The 17,329-nt window shown below is 44.5% G+C and overlaps 1 protein-coding gene across 2 annotated transcripts in view; it reads left to right on the top strand.

Annotated features, from left to right (window-relative positions):
• PLOD2 (procollagen-lysine,2-oxoglutarate 5-dioxygenase 2) overlaps nucleotides 1-17,329 on the top strand; it is a 357,685-nt gene that overhangs the window by 122,635 nt on the left and 217,721 nt on the right. For both annotated transcript variants that reach the window (XM_085634099.1, XM_085634100.1), the window contains exon 3: nucleotides 15,618-15,754. In XM_085634099.1, coding sequence (XP_085490225.1) covers nucleotides 15,618-15,754 — 137 coding nt within the window. The remainder of the gene's footprint in view (nucleotides 1-15,617; nucleotides 15,755-17,329) is intronic.

The following is a 17,329-nucleotide window of genomic DNA, read 5'->3' as shown; positions in this document are numbered from 1 at the left end:
CCCACTCCCCCCAGGGGTTGTGCGCCTTTGGTTTCTCCGGGCTCCTCTCCTTTTGTTTAGGGGTGCCTGGGGTGTTCCGGGTGCTGCTGGGGCCTCTGCTATGCCTTTGTGGCGTTTGCTCCCTGGCTGTCCTTGTTTTTGGCCTCCCTTTGCGGGGTCCCTGCCTGGGTCCTTCCCTGGCCGCTCGTTCTCTGATGCTTTTGGGCCTCTTTTTGGCCTCTTGATGGCCGGTGGTTCTGGCCCTGCTGGTCTGGGTGCCCGGGTTGGTCCTGTGTCCTTTCCTGTGCTGCTCCTTTGCGCCTGGCTGGTGCGCTATGGCCTTTGTGTTGGTTGACGGTTGTGGCTTGCCGGTCTCCCTCTCTGTTCGCCTGCTGCTTCTCCTCTCTTGGTGGCTTGGCTTGCTTTGGTACCGTTCCCTGGGCCCCTTCTTGGTTGGGGTCTTTGGGGTTGGGTCGATTGACCCTTTGCCTCTCCTTTCGGGTTCTGATGCTCCGTATGGGGGTCCTCCGGGCTGGCTGGCTTGTTGGTTGTCCGGTTGGCTTCTTGGGTATTTCTGAGCTGCCTGCGTTGTTGGGATGTTGGCCTCCTTGTTCGTCCTTCCTGTTTTGCCCTTCTTGGGGTTCGCCTTGGGTGGTTCCTTGGTGTCCTCCTGTCCCGTGGGTCGGCTCTTGGATGGTGGGGGTTCCTCCTTCCCGGTTCTGGGGTTTGTTTCTCCGGTTCTGTGTTCGGCCCTTGATTGTTCTCTCTTGGCTGTGCACTGGCCTTGTGTGGAGTCTGCTTTGGGTTGTGCATGTTGCTCTCCCTGACCTTGCTTGGGTCGGTTCCTGGGTTCGTGTCCCTGTGTCTCCTGCTTTTGGTTGCCTCGGTCCTGGCCTCTGGCTGGTTCCTGTGCCCGGGGTTTTCTTCTCCCTGTGTGGCGGCCTTGGCTGCGGCCGTCTGGTGTCTCTGCTGGGGTTGGCGGCTTGTCTTTCCTGCCTGTTGGCCTGGGCCTTCTGTGGGTTTTCTGTGCCTCCGGTTTCTTTTTGCCGCAGTTGTCGGCTGTTTGTCGGTTGGGGGGGGGGGCCTTGTCTGGGTTCCTTGGCCCCTTTCTTCCTGGTTGTTGCTCTGGGTCGGTGCCTGTTTTCTTGTCTGGTTCCTCCCTCTTTGGTTTTTGCGGCTCTGCTGGTGGCTTCCCCTGGTGTTGGGGTTGGTCCTGTGGTTGGTCGCGTTCGTTGTTTCTCTGGGTTTGGGGTGCCTCTTCGTTCTCCTCTTCCTTCCCCTCGCCTCTTGGTGTGGTCTTTTGTGGGTTGGTCCGGCTGTGGGTCGCCTTCTTCCCTGCTCTGGGGGGGTTCGCTCTCTGTCTTGCCCTGCTGTGTTCCTTCCTGGGCCTTTGGCCTGTCTTCCTGTGCTGCCTGCTCTCGTGCGCACTTTGGCGTTGGGCCGGGATGTCCTGTTTTGTCCCTGTTGGGGCGGCTGCTTGGGGGTGCCTGGAGCTGTGGGCTTCTCCCTTGGTGGTTTTTCTCCCTGGCTGTTTGCCCTTCCTGGCTGGGTTGCTCCGTTGGGGCGCTTCGGCTTCTCCGGGGCTCCTTTTCCCTGGTGGTTTGGGGGGTGGTTTTTCTTTCTGTCCCTCTGGGGGTTTCCCTTGGGGCTTGTCTCTGGGTGCGGGGCCTCCTTCGGGCTTGCCTGGGGGTCTTGTGCTAGTTTGCGGTACTTTCTTGTTCGTCCCCTGCTTGTTTTGGGGTCTCGGCTCTGTCGGCTTGGTTGGGGGCGTGGCTGGTTGTGTGCTCCTGCCTGCGTTTTCTTGTGGGCTCCCTTCTGATTCGGTTGGGTGCCGTTTTTTCTCGGTCTGGTGCCCCTGGCTTTGATGGGGTTCTGGAAGGCCGGGTTCTCTGCTTTGGTATTCTCCACTTTGTTAGGAATGGGACGAGGACCGGAGGGACCTGGGGGTAATGTCCTATTACTTACCGGTAATCTTCATTACTCCTGGTCCCGTAGGTCCTCGTCCCATTCCTTACTTTCCTCCCTCCCTCCCTGGCGGCCGGCCTTCCGGTTGTTGGCTTGGTATATTTCAGGCTGCATGCTGGGCTGGTACCACTTATGTACTCCCAGCGGGAGGGAGTGGGTTAGGTATCCCAGCATGCTCCTGTTATTTTTTTCTGTCGCGGAGATAGTAATCTCCACTTTGTTAGGAATGGGATGAGGACCTACGGGACCAGGAGTAATGAAGATTACCGGTAAGTAATAGGACATTAATGAAACTTCAGCTGAAGCATTTTAATGATCGGCACATGGTTGTCTTTTTCCAAAACAAAAGCAAACGTTTTGGAATCCAGGCCCTAGTGAGGCTGGGGAATGCGTGCCCCCCCTTCCCAGACTCCTCGGCCCCCCTGGGATCGTGCCCCACAGATTGAAGACCTCTGCCCTACACCCAGTTCATTGCTAAACTCCCTACCCGCCCAACCACCACCCTGCTGGCATCAGTGTGGCCTTCAGTCACACCACAACCATACCTTTTGGCCCCTATAAAAATGTTTGGGAGTACCAAGGTAATAGGGTACTGTTATCATCTGTCATTGACAATGCGTTGAAATGGCAAAACTGTGTGATAATATTAAAAAACATTATTTTGTTTTCTCTTCTCCAAAGCACGAATTGACTGATGCAAGGTAAAAATTTGACCTGGATGAAAAATCAGCCCCCACAGTGTTGTTACAGATGCTGTGCTAGAACAAAACTATAATGAATATCAATTCTCATACCCTGACTAAATTGGACATGTTAATCCCTTAATTGTGATCAGGTACTTAATGTTGCGTGAAAAGAAAACAAACTAAGCAACTGTTGTATCAATACAGCTTTAGGTGCATTATCTATTGTGCTGGTCTGGCTGTTAATAAATAGCCAGTTGTAATGAAACGTTTGCAGTCATCAAGCTAACCAGAAAGGGAGTAACTCTGTGAGAGAGACCTGCATAAAGCCTGCCACAGTTTTCTTCTGGGTGAGACTTTCCAAAGGATTTCTACTTTTAAAAACATGTGAAAATAAATGTTTTCTTATGAGGGATGTTGCGCCCCCCAGAACCCACAGGATCCTGATATCTGAGCTGGCAGCTTATTCCTTTTATGTTGCTTTTTTTGTAAACTTGTGACTGGTCAGAAAACACATCAACATTTCTAGCCCAGATGCCTGTTTTCTTGCAAACGCGATCTGAGACATGAGTCATAAAGTAACATACTGGAAAATTACTTTAAAACACTCGCACCTCATTAATATAATTCACTCCTTCATACTTTAGTTTTTCCACCAGCTTCACTCTGTCTTTAACGTGATCATGGCATGGACACCGCAGCTATGAAGTTAAGGCGTGGCCCACTTTAAAAATGACCTCGGTCTCTGCTGATTATGTACATTGCTGCAGTGGCATAGCTGGGGGGTGGTGTGTGTGCCCCAGGTGGCACTGTTTTTTTTTGGGGGGGGAGCCGGAGGTGAGCAAATCATGTCTGTCGACTACCACCATCCACCTGCCCCCCCCCTAAAACAAGTCATTCATCAGCTGCCAGCCCCCCTCAGAACAAGTCGTCCGTTGGCCATCACTCTTACCTGCACCGGGTGGCAAACTTAGGGTCCGCCCCGTGTGGCAGTAGGTCTAGCTACGCCACCGCATTGCTGTCCTCAAGGAAACCATTCCACGCATTTACTCCAGGTTCCATGCGGTAAATTAAATTAAATGGATTTAATAGTTGATCATTTGTGGGGGTATGTAGGTTCATACTGATGATTAGTGGGATTATTAGGTGAGCTAAAGAGGTTAGGTATTTTTAGGTTGCAAGAGAATAACTTTCAAATAAGGAGAGGTTGTGATTTTGTAAATGAGGTGTGAACAATTTTCAGAAATACAGTAACAACCACTGGAGGCACAATCAATCAGTCCCTCATGCTAAGAAAAGGCAGACGAGTGCTAAGATGTGCTTCTATGCCTTGAGCCTGCCAATAAATACATTTCTACTGAGAATATTGAGGATAGAACATAGGAAATGCCCCTTTCGTTGTACAATTCCTACCTATGTAAAATCAATTCACCCCATGTATGGTGTGAGAGAGGGAGGAAGGGTGAAATCTCACTGACCTGACAACAACAAAGGAGACAGCTGTGATCTTAGGCTCAGAATAAGAAGAGTTCCGATAGTGAGGCACATGCATGGGCACCTGTGTGACTGGGTGTCTGTGCGTTCAAGCTATTATTACATACAACTAAAAAGGTAATAATAACCCAGAAGGGGGTGAGCACATACATAGAATGAAAGTCTGTAAAGGGTGGTGGGCTTCGCATTAGCTGGGTTTGTATACTCCGCTTTACTTCGCCTTGACTATAATGTGGGAGTTGGTGTCTCCAGCTCCATTTCTATCACCAGACATCCACTACTTGATGGACTCATGCCAATCAGCACACAAGCATCACTGTAGTGAAGTTTGAGGGGTTCCCAAAGCCGTAGGTATAGCCACACCTTAAAGAACAACAAAAAGCTAACCCATCATGCACCACATTTTGGTAGATGCGTTGCTTGCCTGTTTACACTTAATAAAGACAATGAATGGAGGAACAGCCAGGCACTGGCAGCCATGTATGGCAGAAGTGCTGTGTATGTGGAAGGCTGAACAGGACTGAGACTTACCTTGGGTTTGCAGAGTCACTTTCTGAACCTGTTCATCATGACCTATTGCCTCTTCTGCTGCTGACAGTGCTCTGATGAGCCCGGGATCTCCCCCTCTGCAGTCACGTGACCTAGTTAACTATCAGGACAAGCACTAAACCCTCATTTCCCACCATCCTTTTCGGTGTTCACTCCCAAACTAGGATTATAACAGCTGTAAAATGTCACACTACATGTTTTGACCAATACCACTCAAGTGTTACATCACATAGCCTACTGGTCCATGCGTCAGTTTGCCCACATTGGCCAAATGGTATAGTTCAAATCGAGGAATCCTTTCTGTCAACTCTGTACTTTTTCCTCAAAGTCTGGCCTCACTGCTCGAACACATAAACATTAAATAATGGCGTGCACATAAACAGGGCCAGTCTGGGCTGCCAAACAAAAACTAATGTTTGCATGGGATATATTGCTACAAACGATGCTTAAAGGGTGTTGACAGATTGTGAAATACAAGTCTGAGGCTGACGATTATGAACAGGACTCTGGCCAGTGTGTAGAAAGTTCTAAATTGCGAAAAGCATCTGTGTTGAGATATTACATTGTGGTGGTGCTAGTGATGTGCAGGAGCAGCAGATTGGGATCTGGCACTGTTTTAAGGTTAGTGTCGGGAGGAAGGAAGCAGGCATTTGTTATGTGGAGCTTGGTGGATTCGGGGAGGAAGCTTGGAAAATTGCCCCGAAGAGAGAAGTCAATTGAAGCAGGTGATCCGATGGAGCATTATTGCTAAATCACTGCGTATCTGCAGGTGTGCATCTAAGGCAGAGAGCTATACACCGATGCTATATGTATTATTTCAAATCTTCCTTTGAAAACAGGATGCAAAACTGTCAGTGGCAATCCAAAAGTATCTGCACACAGTCTAATCCTCGTCTTTTCTGCACTAGAGAGAGGCAACACACTGTTAAACGGCAAAGGTGAGGTGACTGGCGAGGGAACGGGTTCCATGAATTCCGAAAAGTCTCCCTGAATAGTAAACTGTCTCCCTAGCATTTATAATAGAGACACACAATTTTACATCGAGTCGCTCAAGACTTAAGTAAGTTCCTAGAAAAAATCTTCCCCAGTCCCTGGCAATGGCTTCAACTACCTTCACACTGCAACAAAGGCCATGCCGTCTCCCTACAATTGAAACGTTGGACTGGCCACTGTATTGTTCTTTACGAGCCACGAAGTTGTTTGTTGGGTGAATTTAAACAGCATCCTTTGGAAATGTTGGAGTGAAAGTGCCTAAATCTGCAGCGCTGTGTAATTGTACACGAACACCCTAGCATGGGGGCTGCAGTAGTCAAGGTGGGCGGGATCTGAAGGCACGACGTGCCCATACTTTTTTAATTTGAGAAAAACAGTTCACCTACTTTTTAGGTCTCACTGAGTCAGCACGCATGCGCTGCTCGGAGAGACTTTAGTAAGGACTTTAAAAAATGCTACCGCCGGCTACAGCTTGCAGTGCATGTGCGCGGGCGCCATATGGCGTGATTACTGCTGCGCGTGCACCACTCGCGCACATGCACTGTAAGCTGTGGCCAGCGGTAGCATTTTTAGCTTGCTAATCGCGGCACCGGTGCTTTACTTTTAACATTAAAAGTAAAGCGCCGGTGCCGCGATTATAGCAAAAGTAAAGAAATAGAAACAAACATCTATTTCTTTACTTTTGCTATAATCATGGCACCCGCGCTTTGCTTTTAATGTTAAAAGTAAAGCACTGGTGCCGCGATTAGAAAGAAAACAAGCATTGGCATAGCCAATAGGTCTCACCTTTGGGACGTTATAAGTGTTTAGCCATGCAACAGTTGCATAACTAAATACTTATAAGGTCCCAAAAGCGAGACCTATTGGCTATGCCAATGCTTGTGATAGTTTTATATTGTTCTAAAGTTATTGAATGTTATTACAGGAAACAAATACAATTTTCGGACAGCCCCCCATTCACCCTCGCGCACTCGTGCTCTTGCAAATTTTCTCCCCCTCCTGTCGTGACAGTCTCAAAAAAATAACTGTAAGGGTCAAAAACTTCAACGGGTGACACACACTATACAAACTACAGATAACAAATAAGTTTATTGGCAAATTATAAAGAAATAGCACTTGAAGCGCAAGTTATCTTCCATCGCCTCCTCGGTGGTAGTAAGTGCTATATAAATGCAAATACAATCACAATCTCGTCACACATTCCCCCACTCCAGTTAAGAGTAGGCTCCGCTCGCGAACACAAGCTCTGGCAGCACTGGGCCCCAAGCCCCTCCCCCACCCGGGCTTTCTTCCGTTTCCTATCTTGCTGCTACGGTCCGTGCAGAGTTCTTGTAAAGATAAGGCGATCGTATGTTCCGATAAGGTTCAGATTGGAGATGAGTCAGCAGCCTAGATAACTACTCAAGAGCTCCCAAATCTAATTGAGTACTGAGCGAAGTCATTAACCCCTTCAGTGCCCGCCCCTTTCCCCGCCCAGTGCCGGCCGTTGCATTAGCGGGCGGGGTCTATGACGAGCTGGACTCGTCATGGGCACAGCGCCACCGCGGCCCATGACGAGTCCAGCTCGTCATGGGCACTGAAGGGGTTAACCGGGAGAGAACATGCTTTCAAGTCAGGATTAGGCTTTTGCAGCCCGGGGCTAGCCGGAAAATGTCACGCTGAGAATTACATTAAACCCTGAATAAGGCACAGACGTGGTTATTGTTTGCGTTGCAGCAGGTGCTCAACCCACTGAGCTAGCTTATTAGCTGATGTAAGGGAGGGCAGTAAAGGGCTGGCAGCTTCTATACACGTGCCCCGCTCTGACAGAGGCCTGGTTGTATGTTTCTGAAAGTGTGGCTGTTTCCTACGCTTCCGCATCACAACACGCTTCAGTGCGGCTAAAAGTTCACCACAACATGATTGTAGCGCTAGCGCCCCTCTGAAACTCACTACTACACAACCAACGCCTACCACACAGGCAACAATAAGCGCCTACTCTGCCAGCCAAGCACAACAAACACACAGCCTCTATCGTCGCCTGAAAAGCGTTCAGGGCGTCAACATTTGTATGAAGCGCTATACCAATTCTATCTGGCATTGCCCCATAAGAACAATATGCGCTAAATCAATCCTCTCTAGGCACTGCAGTGAATATGAGGCGCTCTTGTGAATAGTGCTTGATTGAAACCACTAGTGGGGTAAACCTGCCAATCAGAGGGCCTTACTCCTTGCACAGGGGGTGGAAGTGGACTTGCAAATCAGTGTCCGCACAATCTGTGAACTCATTCGAAAGGCCACCATCAAGTGATACAGACTGTCTTCATTTACAATCTGGTTTTAATCGAAAAGCCTAGAAAAAGAGTAAAGAGTTATAGAAATAAAACAAGCAGGGCATTAGGGAAAGGGGAAGAAAACACGTTGTGAAACTTCAGGCCCTAGTCCCAGACATGTGGGTATCCAGGTTTACAGGTTACGATGTCCCTTTCACAGAAAACAACCTTTCCACAGATGGCAAAATAGGGCATTACCACCACAGATTGTTAGGACTTATAAGAGGAAGAATAAGAAAAATAATTATTTACGTACTAAAATACACTGTGCAGATCAAAATGAGCCTGCAATTGTCAGAATACCCGGTTTACAGTTATGAAAAATGGGATACAAAATAAACAAGCATTGGCATAGCCAATAGTTCTCACCTTTGGGACCTTATAAGTGTTTAGCCATGCAACAGTTGATGTTGTTGTACCAATGATATTGTGCTGCATAACTAAATACTTATAAGGTCCCAAAGGCGAGACCTATTGGCTATGCCAATGCTTGTTGTGTAAAGACAATCGTCCTGAAACGGTTAGTTCCAAGAGCCCAAATAATTCAGCTGAAGTGTAAGGCAGGTCGTCTCTTGTGATGTGAAACCGAGGGGGTGGTAGACAGCTTAACAAGCCTTCTTTAGTGTATGGGGGCTGCTTGACTGAAAGAAATGTAAATGTTCGCAACTAGTCAATCTGCAAATGTGAAGGATGTTTGGAGGCAGGTATTGTCTTTAATTGATGGAATCACTTGAGGCTTCCTTATGAGGCAGATTTATTATTTTTGAGTACTATTGCAAGGGAATTACCAGCTGAGCTGTGTGGAGTGTGTGAATTTAAAAGACAAATATAAAAAGAAATAGCAATATGTACTGTCTGTGTATTACTAACATCTATATTTTGGAACACTTTTATTTATTTTAAACCTTTTGCGCATTTTGTAGCATCCTATCCTATACTGTTTATAATCAAGCTAAAAATAATTACTTAAGCATTCGCAGTGCTTTCTGTCGCAGACTGGCACCTCGCAGCACTAAACATGCACACGCCACTATTATCCACAACACCAACCAAGATTTAATTCAGTGGATCTCTGGTTATAGAGTGCACAGACTTCTGTAGTGCATAAACTGATAGAGGTTTTTATAATGTACAATGGTGCATTTCCCACTGATTAACTTAACTTGGATTTATTTTTATTTACGGTATGCGTTACTTTATATGTAGTTACCCGAAGGTGAAAGACCAAACAGCATTACATAATATTTAGTTTTTTAGCAATGCCTTTTGCCCTGCCCTCGCGCTCACTCACCCCGCCCCCCTTTAAGCACAGCCTCACAGTTCCCATACTTGTGTTTAATGCAATCCAACCACTGGGTGGCTGTCATATCAGTTCCTCTACGGGTCTGACGGCTATCACCCATGACCCCCTCCAAAACACCACCACTGGCCAGTCTCCGAACTTGCGTCATGTTTTCCAGTCTTGTAAACTCCAATGTTGCTGGTTTGAGTAAGGATAAGCAAGAAAGCTTCCGTTGTCTCCCCACCAAAACACTCACTTTCCTGGTACAACGAGCTGAGCCAACAGCACCAGACCTGCCAAATCTGTTATTCTGTGAACAGGGCACCAGGCTGTCGTAGGGTACGTACAGAGAGTAGGCAGCAACATGATTAGCAAGGTCTGCCATGTTGACATACTCTGGATTTGTTTGAGTCTGTTGTTTCCCTCTATAAGCTGATATGCACACGCACTGCGTGGTACACAGTGCACTAGCTCACATCTTGCATGGCAGCCGCTTTTTATATTCGCACATCGAATTTCACTGTACAGTCATTGAAAGGCAGGAGTATGTGGGTCACATTAGTTTAACACAATCCAGACAGAACACACAGTGCTGTAAAAATGCATGCTCTTGGCAGACAGCCAGCACAACTGAAATTCCTCTTAGATTTGCGGGAAAAAAAACACACCTACCAGTACTCCGTCCAGTGATCAACCAAGGAGCTTGGCCAAATAGATAATGTCACTGAGTGGCGTTAAGAAAGGGGGGCGGTGGGAGGAGCTGGTTGGGGGCTGTAAAGATTGTTAAAAGAAAGTAACTCAAATTGACAGCAGCAACAGGGAGGAGAGGCAGGAATAAGGGGGGATCTATGTAGGATGGGGTCGTACAAATTAAACAAAAAAAGACAAACCCCAGTGGGCAGCAGCAAAAAGCCAGAACAATTGAGATGCATGTTAGTTGCACATGTAGTGTGGGGGAGGCAGGAAGTTTAGCAGACACACAAGAGAGTTTGCAACACGTGGGATACCGCAACCTGGAGTGTGGGGGCGGGTGTTGGGAGGAGAGGCAAAAGAGGGAGAGAGCTGAAAAACAAATGAATTCAGGAGGAATGCTTAAACAGAAAAAGACAAGTCTCCTAAAAGTGAGCATTGGAAGGACACACGTAAAGAGGATATGCTCCAGGAGAGGGATAAACACAGGATGAATATGGAAAGCTATCAAAAGAAAGCAAGCAAATAAGAGTGACAATAAAGGCAACCATTCATAAGCAGTTGGTGGTCTCTAAGCCACTTACAATAGGTATTTTGCAACCATACAGCTTGCGCTGTCTGAAAGGCTCAATTTAAATCGTCTAATAGCACATCTCAAAATTTTAGTTAAAACACTGACTTCTCCACTACACTATCTTGTTACGTTGCTTGGGTACTTTTGACTTAATCATATTTGGCACATGTTGTTGCCTGACTTTTCTTTTTTTGCTACAAGACTTCACTATCTTGTAAAATAGGCACATCTTCAGCCTATGGGATCAATATGCTTTGAAGAGCATCATCCAGAAGACTGATTTATGTAGCACTTCTTGACAAATTCTTTTCCTCTGTCACTCCCATTTGTTGAGTAATTTTTCTCTTGTGCCCCCAGTTGATCCTCTTACAATCTAAGCCCTTCCCAGTATATTAACGTTCCCAGTGGAGCAGTACTTTTAATAGTTAAGGAGACAATAGCTCCTGCACACTGCAACTTTACGTGTGTGCAGCATACTTGCAATCATTCAGCTATCACTGTGATTCCATGGCTGTTAAATTAATCATATGATAATTGGTTACCGAGATATAGCAGGCATTAAATATAAATGGAAAGTTCACAGCTAGATATAATTAACTGTGTCACACCCTGGATATTAGTGTACTTGGCAAATTGCTTAAATATTATTTTCAGCATGTCTGTATTACCAAGTGCTGTGCTATGCATTATTACGTAATGGGAAGCTATACTGATGTTTTTCACACTCTACCAGTTTGTCTTGCCACACCAGAACCGCTTTACTCTTGTGGAATATTACTCTGTGATAGTACCCCAATGATGGGGTACTGTCTTGGAGTGGATCATTTAATTGCTATGGCCAACACACCACTCAACAACAGTTGTGTGATAGTGTCACTGGTACCTACGCATACAGCTAAGTCCCAAACCCCTGAATTATGTGTGTGTGATTAGACTCTCCTGTCTATTAGTGCATTTTATGCACATACAGGACCTCATTATGATGTTGGTTGGAGAGGCTCTGAACAGCATTCGGATTCTCTTAACCCGTGTCGGAACCCATGTTTCTGACCGACTCTGAAACATTTCCGACCTACCGATTATGATGGAAAGGTAACTGTTTGGTCTGTTCGACTCGGTTCTGACCAGCATTCGGAGATCCGAGTTGATCGGAGTCGAATTGCATAGGACTATGGACCGCGTTTCCGACCGACGTATTACGATGTCTGATTCAGACAGCCTTTCCGAATCGGTCTTTCCGACACCAAAAGGTTGTCGAAAACTGACTTTGGGGGCCAGTAGCAGGCACTCCATCACCCGGACCCGTGGGGGTACCCATGGGACCCCTCTTTACAACCATGCACAGTGTGGTAGGCACCATGGGGTGCCCTCTACAGGGTGCAAGGGTTTTCACAACCACCTCTTTTTTCAATGGGAGCCTGTGTTGTCAGTCGGAAGCCAGGCTCCCATTGAAGTCAATGGGAGTCCGAATGAACAGTGTTCGGAAACATCGTAATCGGTCGGTCGGACTCTCTGAAACCAAGCCGGTTGGCAACGATTCCGACAAGAAGTCGGTCTGAATGCTTTCTAACTTTCATCGTAAGGATGCCATAAGTGTTATGAGCCAATAATGTTTGGTCTCATGATTTCTTATGCAAATTACACTTAACTCCAGCCAAATAAAAATAAAAATGTTTTATGGTTTATAATGGCTGACCACTTTGGGGTGCGACAAGGGTGAGTGCTTGCTCCTCTGCTGTTTCTCTTGTATATAAATAAACTTGGGACCCATTTAACATCTTGCATACTAGATGTCCGTGTGGTGTTTGGCACCACATGCCCATTTCTGTTACATGCAGATGATGCAGTTTTATTGACACACACCTCCAGAGCATTGCAACTATTGATCAATTTTTAAATCCTACATTATGGCCTGCAACCCAAAGCATGTTCCATTAACAAGTATTTCGGTAGTAACAAACAACCTTTACAACATTAATACATTCTCTTACCTGGGGTTGTCTTTAGTTCCACTGGCTCATGGACACCAAACACAGTTGAGTGGAGCCAAGTTATTTAAGGTGGTTGGTTCACTTTTCAGCTTGCCCTCCCACCCCACCTCACCCCCCAAGCCCCACCAGGGGTCAAGCATTCACTCCCATGTTGCAAATTTATTCCATGGAATGTGTACCGGTTGCTACCTTCGGGGTGGGAGTCTGGGGCATCTGGGACTTCTCTGTATTTCAAATAGGGGAAAATCGCTTTTGTCGAAAGGTTCTATCTGTCCACTTTCTACTTCACACTTCATCTGCCATAATGAGCTGGGGCTAAGCCATATAGCTGACCGTGTTCAAATCTGACCCCGTAGTTATGGCTTTCGAGTTGGAAAAATGAGGAGACGTTTAACAAGCGATATAATAAAAGACTGCCAACCGTGTGATAAAGGCCTTGATATTGTTATTGGCCTTTCACAGGGATTTACTAACACGGACATATGTGTTACAATGGGATGGAAGCAAGTTCAAACATCACAGCTAATTCATGGCCAGGAAAAAGGAAGCGCTAACACTCCAAAAACTTCCATCTCTACTTATTTGTCAGTGAACCATGATAACACTCTTAGCAATTATCTGTGCACACTGAGAGGAAGATGGGAATGCTCTTTAATGTTCTGTTTTCGGGCATGCACAATAAAGTACCTTTTCTGCTTCCCGTTAGGTTTTCAGCATAATTTAGACTCACTGGCATGCCTATGTAATCAAGCTTTTAAACAGTCGATGTTGCATTTGACATTTTTTTTATAGTTTTTATCAGAAATATTCTAAAATCTTTTTTAATACCTTTAAATAAGTCTAGAAAACTGACGCATTGCACTTAGTCACTGCTTTTTTTTTATTTTTATTTTTAAGTTTGAGTTTATACTGCTTTTTTTTTTTTTAACAACTTCAAGCTGAAGAAACGTGCTTTTACACAAGTTTGTTTTTACGGGCTGTTGTGCCTTCTAGATGCTCAGTGCACCTTGGTTGGGATGCTGTCCTCAATCTGTTTGATCGCAAGCTTAGATGTACTGTAGCAATGTTTTAGAACCCCGTAGCACTTGAAATAGGTTCTTCTTACATATTTTTCTATTCTTCATTTTAAAAAATTGTACATGAATATTGTAACCAGCTAGTTTATGACAAATACTAATAACTGAACTCTGGTTTATATATGTATTACTGACAATTCTGTACTTTTATGGCTGCAAGGTAGCCGAACAGTTTTTTGATTGATTAAGTGATTGACTGACCACTTCAAGCTTGAATGTCTCTTCTTGTAAATTAGGAATAGTCACTGGGCAAAAGTAGTTTTTATTTTCCTTGGTCAGTGCTTGAAGCACCCAATGCACAGAGCCTCTGGGAATGTTGTAAACAAGTATTTTGGTAATGGCCTATAAAGTCGAATGTCAAAAACCTTTGCATGTTTCTTTTTCAGTTTTCCTGTGAGAGTTTTAATTTAGCATGTTTCTGTGGTCTCAGCTGTTGGCTATGTGGTTATATTTACAGCGCCCAGAAGTGTAGCGGGCATTGCTCTAAATAAATGCATAGCTTGACATAACGTTAAATTTCTGTGCAAAAGGGGGCGAGACACTAAACAGATACAAATACATCAGCCCTATTCTTACTGCTGGCTTTGAATGGGCAGTCCTGATTTAGGGCCCCATTAAAAGTTGGTGGATGGGTAGTCCATCACAAATGCGACAGATTTCCCCTCTGCCTCATTACAAGGGCACTATATAACCTATGTACCTTGTAATGAGGTGGATGCCACATCTGTCACGTTCGGGATGGAGTAACCCTCTGCCAAACTCTAAATCAGTCCCTTAGATCTCTCAGTGTGACTGCTTGTTGGCTTTAAAGACCTGTTGACCAAATGAGGGCTTTCACCTATCTTGTTTTAGGAAGGGTTCTTAGCTTTTACAAGGAGGCTTGGCCAAGACACCTATTGCTGATAAGAATTAAAGTATCCCAAAATGATTGAAGTTTGAGGGCCCACGACTGGTATATTTCTTGTGAAATCCAAAATGAGTATTGACTTAGCGCTCGAGGACACAAAAGTGACCGGTCACCAATTTAAATACTATGCAAGATTTTAAGTTACGGACTAGAGAGGTACATTTCAAATTTAAAGGCATGGTAACAGACTATGGACCTATCTTTCTGAATGTGTTTCATAGAATCCGAAAGGAGCAATTGTTCTTTATTGTGGATGAAGCCCTTATCATCCACAGTAAAATGGGGCTGAGTGGTTTTAGCCTTCATTCACTGAATGTACAAATGTTACTGTCTAGTGACAAAGAAACATTAAAATGACAATAGTCTCTAAAAATAGATAAAAAGGAACCACCAGGTTTTAAAAGAGATTATAATGCACATTTCTGGGGTATGGCAGGAACGGCTTGGGCATTTTACCATTTAAATTACATTTTGCCTCTTCCCCCCCCCCCCCAAAGGAATCATATCTTGTCTCCAGTGCTGCAACTGTACTTCGGCTTGTAATTCCTGCTATTATATCCTTGTTTTTGACTCTTTCGATTTATATTTTGTCTGCCTGAAATCATACATTAAACGCATTTAATCACAAATACCCCAATTATGATTAGCAGAGTGGTTTATTTACCGGACCCGTAACTACAGACACCACAAGATGAGATATTTGCTGGGTTTCATAAACCCCTCATCTTCCAATGTTTAACTCAGAAACGGGGCACTGCATGCAGAATTTGGTTACTAAGATCCTGAATTCTGTGTTTCTCTGTAATTTTCCACCCTACATTTCAGCAGACTTGACCTGCCAAAAGTGACCAGGGGGAAAATTGCAAAGTATTTAAAAAAAACACACATAGCTTTCTGAAAGCCAACTTCACTAAGGTTGTTCACTCTTAAATTTAGTAGGAACATGTTTTTTTTAAATATTTTTCTTAAATCAATAAGCCTAAAGAATAAGCTTGGTAAAATGTGTAAATGAAAATATATTTTTTTAAGGGGACGAGGTTATTATATTGCCTAACGTGAATAATGGAGTGTATATGAGCTCACTTTCACTTAACTGAATTATTGCAACTGGATTGTCCACAGGTTCTTGGCCTAGGAGAAAACTGGACAGGTGGAGAAACTGTAAACTCAATCGGTGGTGGCCAAAAGGTTAGGCTGCTGAAAGAATCAATACAGAGCATTTCTGATCAAGAAAATCTTGTTTTATTGTATACCGACAGGTAAGATCATTTTACCAATCTTTTCACAAAGCAGATCGTAAAACAAGTAGCATTGATCTTTCGTTGATTGTTTCTGGTGTCATCTGTTTTTCTTTTTCTATTATGGGCATAGTTTCAGGAAATGAAGGCAGCAAGTCTCACATGGAAAACCCATCCGCTTGTCTGGAAAACATTAAATGAATTAACAGATGTGCAATATGTGCTTCAAACATTACTTTGCTACAGCGGAACAAGAGTAAATCATGTTCTGCATGTTCTCATCACTGGCCAATCCCTGCAAGGTGTTAGGCCAAGAACTCAATTTTTCCTAGTATTTAATATTTGCAATTGAAGGTCTCATACATCAGTAGTTCTTATGGAGAATCAATCCACCTTTTCCTGCTTTCAAATAATAGCCAACTCCTAGTTTCCATAAATCTGAAATTTTCTCTGCACCAAAGATTACAAAGTTCCCATTATATAACACAGTGACAAAACCAAGACCGCCTGATAATTTAATAATGTGTTTAGCCAGGTTAAGTTATGTTCTTTTGCTAAGTTGGCATATTACCAGTAATGCTTTCCTAACACTGGTTTTATGTTTTGTTGCACGCCTCTGGCTCCATGGGATCCAGACTTGTGGGCATCTCTTTTGCCTTGTTGGAACAGATAAACCCATTATTTAGCTAAATCCACATACTGATGCACACATCCAGATGGAGTCTCAGAAACCTCAACCTCTCCTCTTCTACCACAAGCTTGTAAAACTTTGCAACCATGTTGCTGTTGTCAATATTTTCCCTTTCTTTCCCTTCCTAGTTTCCTCTGACCTATTGCTGTTGTATTAACCATTTTCAGCATTTCGGCCTAGTCATGGATGAAAATCTCATTCTGTTTATTTAGTAACCATTCAAAAGCTTACAAACGATTGAGATCTTTATTTTGTAATGAATTTCTGTTAACATAATATGCATTTGTAATGCACACATTGCCCAGAAGGGCATCTTGGCACTGAATAACAAGTTAATTGTTACCAAACTCAATGGTATTCATTTTATCGACCTCAAAAGGATGAAAGGCTGAGTGGATCCGCTGGTCACAGGTTAAACACAGGCCCCTACAGTGGGAGCATTAGTCCACTAAGCCACCAGATCTGATTCGGTAGCATAAGCTAGTGCCTCAATATCTCAAGCTGGTCACCGAATAGTTTCTAAGTCTTTGTCTATCTCTCATCTGTTGGGAAGACAAACAGCCTTCCAACAGTACTTTTGTTAGAGATGTCACTACATACGAGCTACACAAAGTGCATTCAGAGAAAGGGGGCTCCATTGTTTATATTGTAATTAGTGCCATGAAAAGATAAGTGCTCATTGCACAAACCCATAGCACCAATTCGCTCTAAATACATCTTTAACTTTCATAACTTTTTCTTCCTTCTCCTTTCTCCCTGTTCTTACTGTCTTTCTCTTGCTCTGGATCAGTGTCCGATGATGAAAAAAACTCCTGGTCCATAAAATGAGTGCCTTTGCCCGCAACCTGCACAAATGTAACATTAGTTGCCCGTCTGTTCTAATTTCTTTGCATGCATAATTTAGT

Source organism: Triturus cristatus, chromosome 11 (genome assembly GCF_964204655.1).
Source record: "Triturus cristatus chromosome 11, aTriCri1.1, whole genome shotgun sequence".
NCBI lineage: Eukaryota > Metazoa > Chordata > Amphibia > Caudata > Salamandridae > Triturus > Triturus cristatus.
The sequence above is the reverse complement of the archived record's forward strand: the minus strand, read 5'-3'. Positions and strand labels throughout refer to the sequence as shown.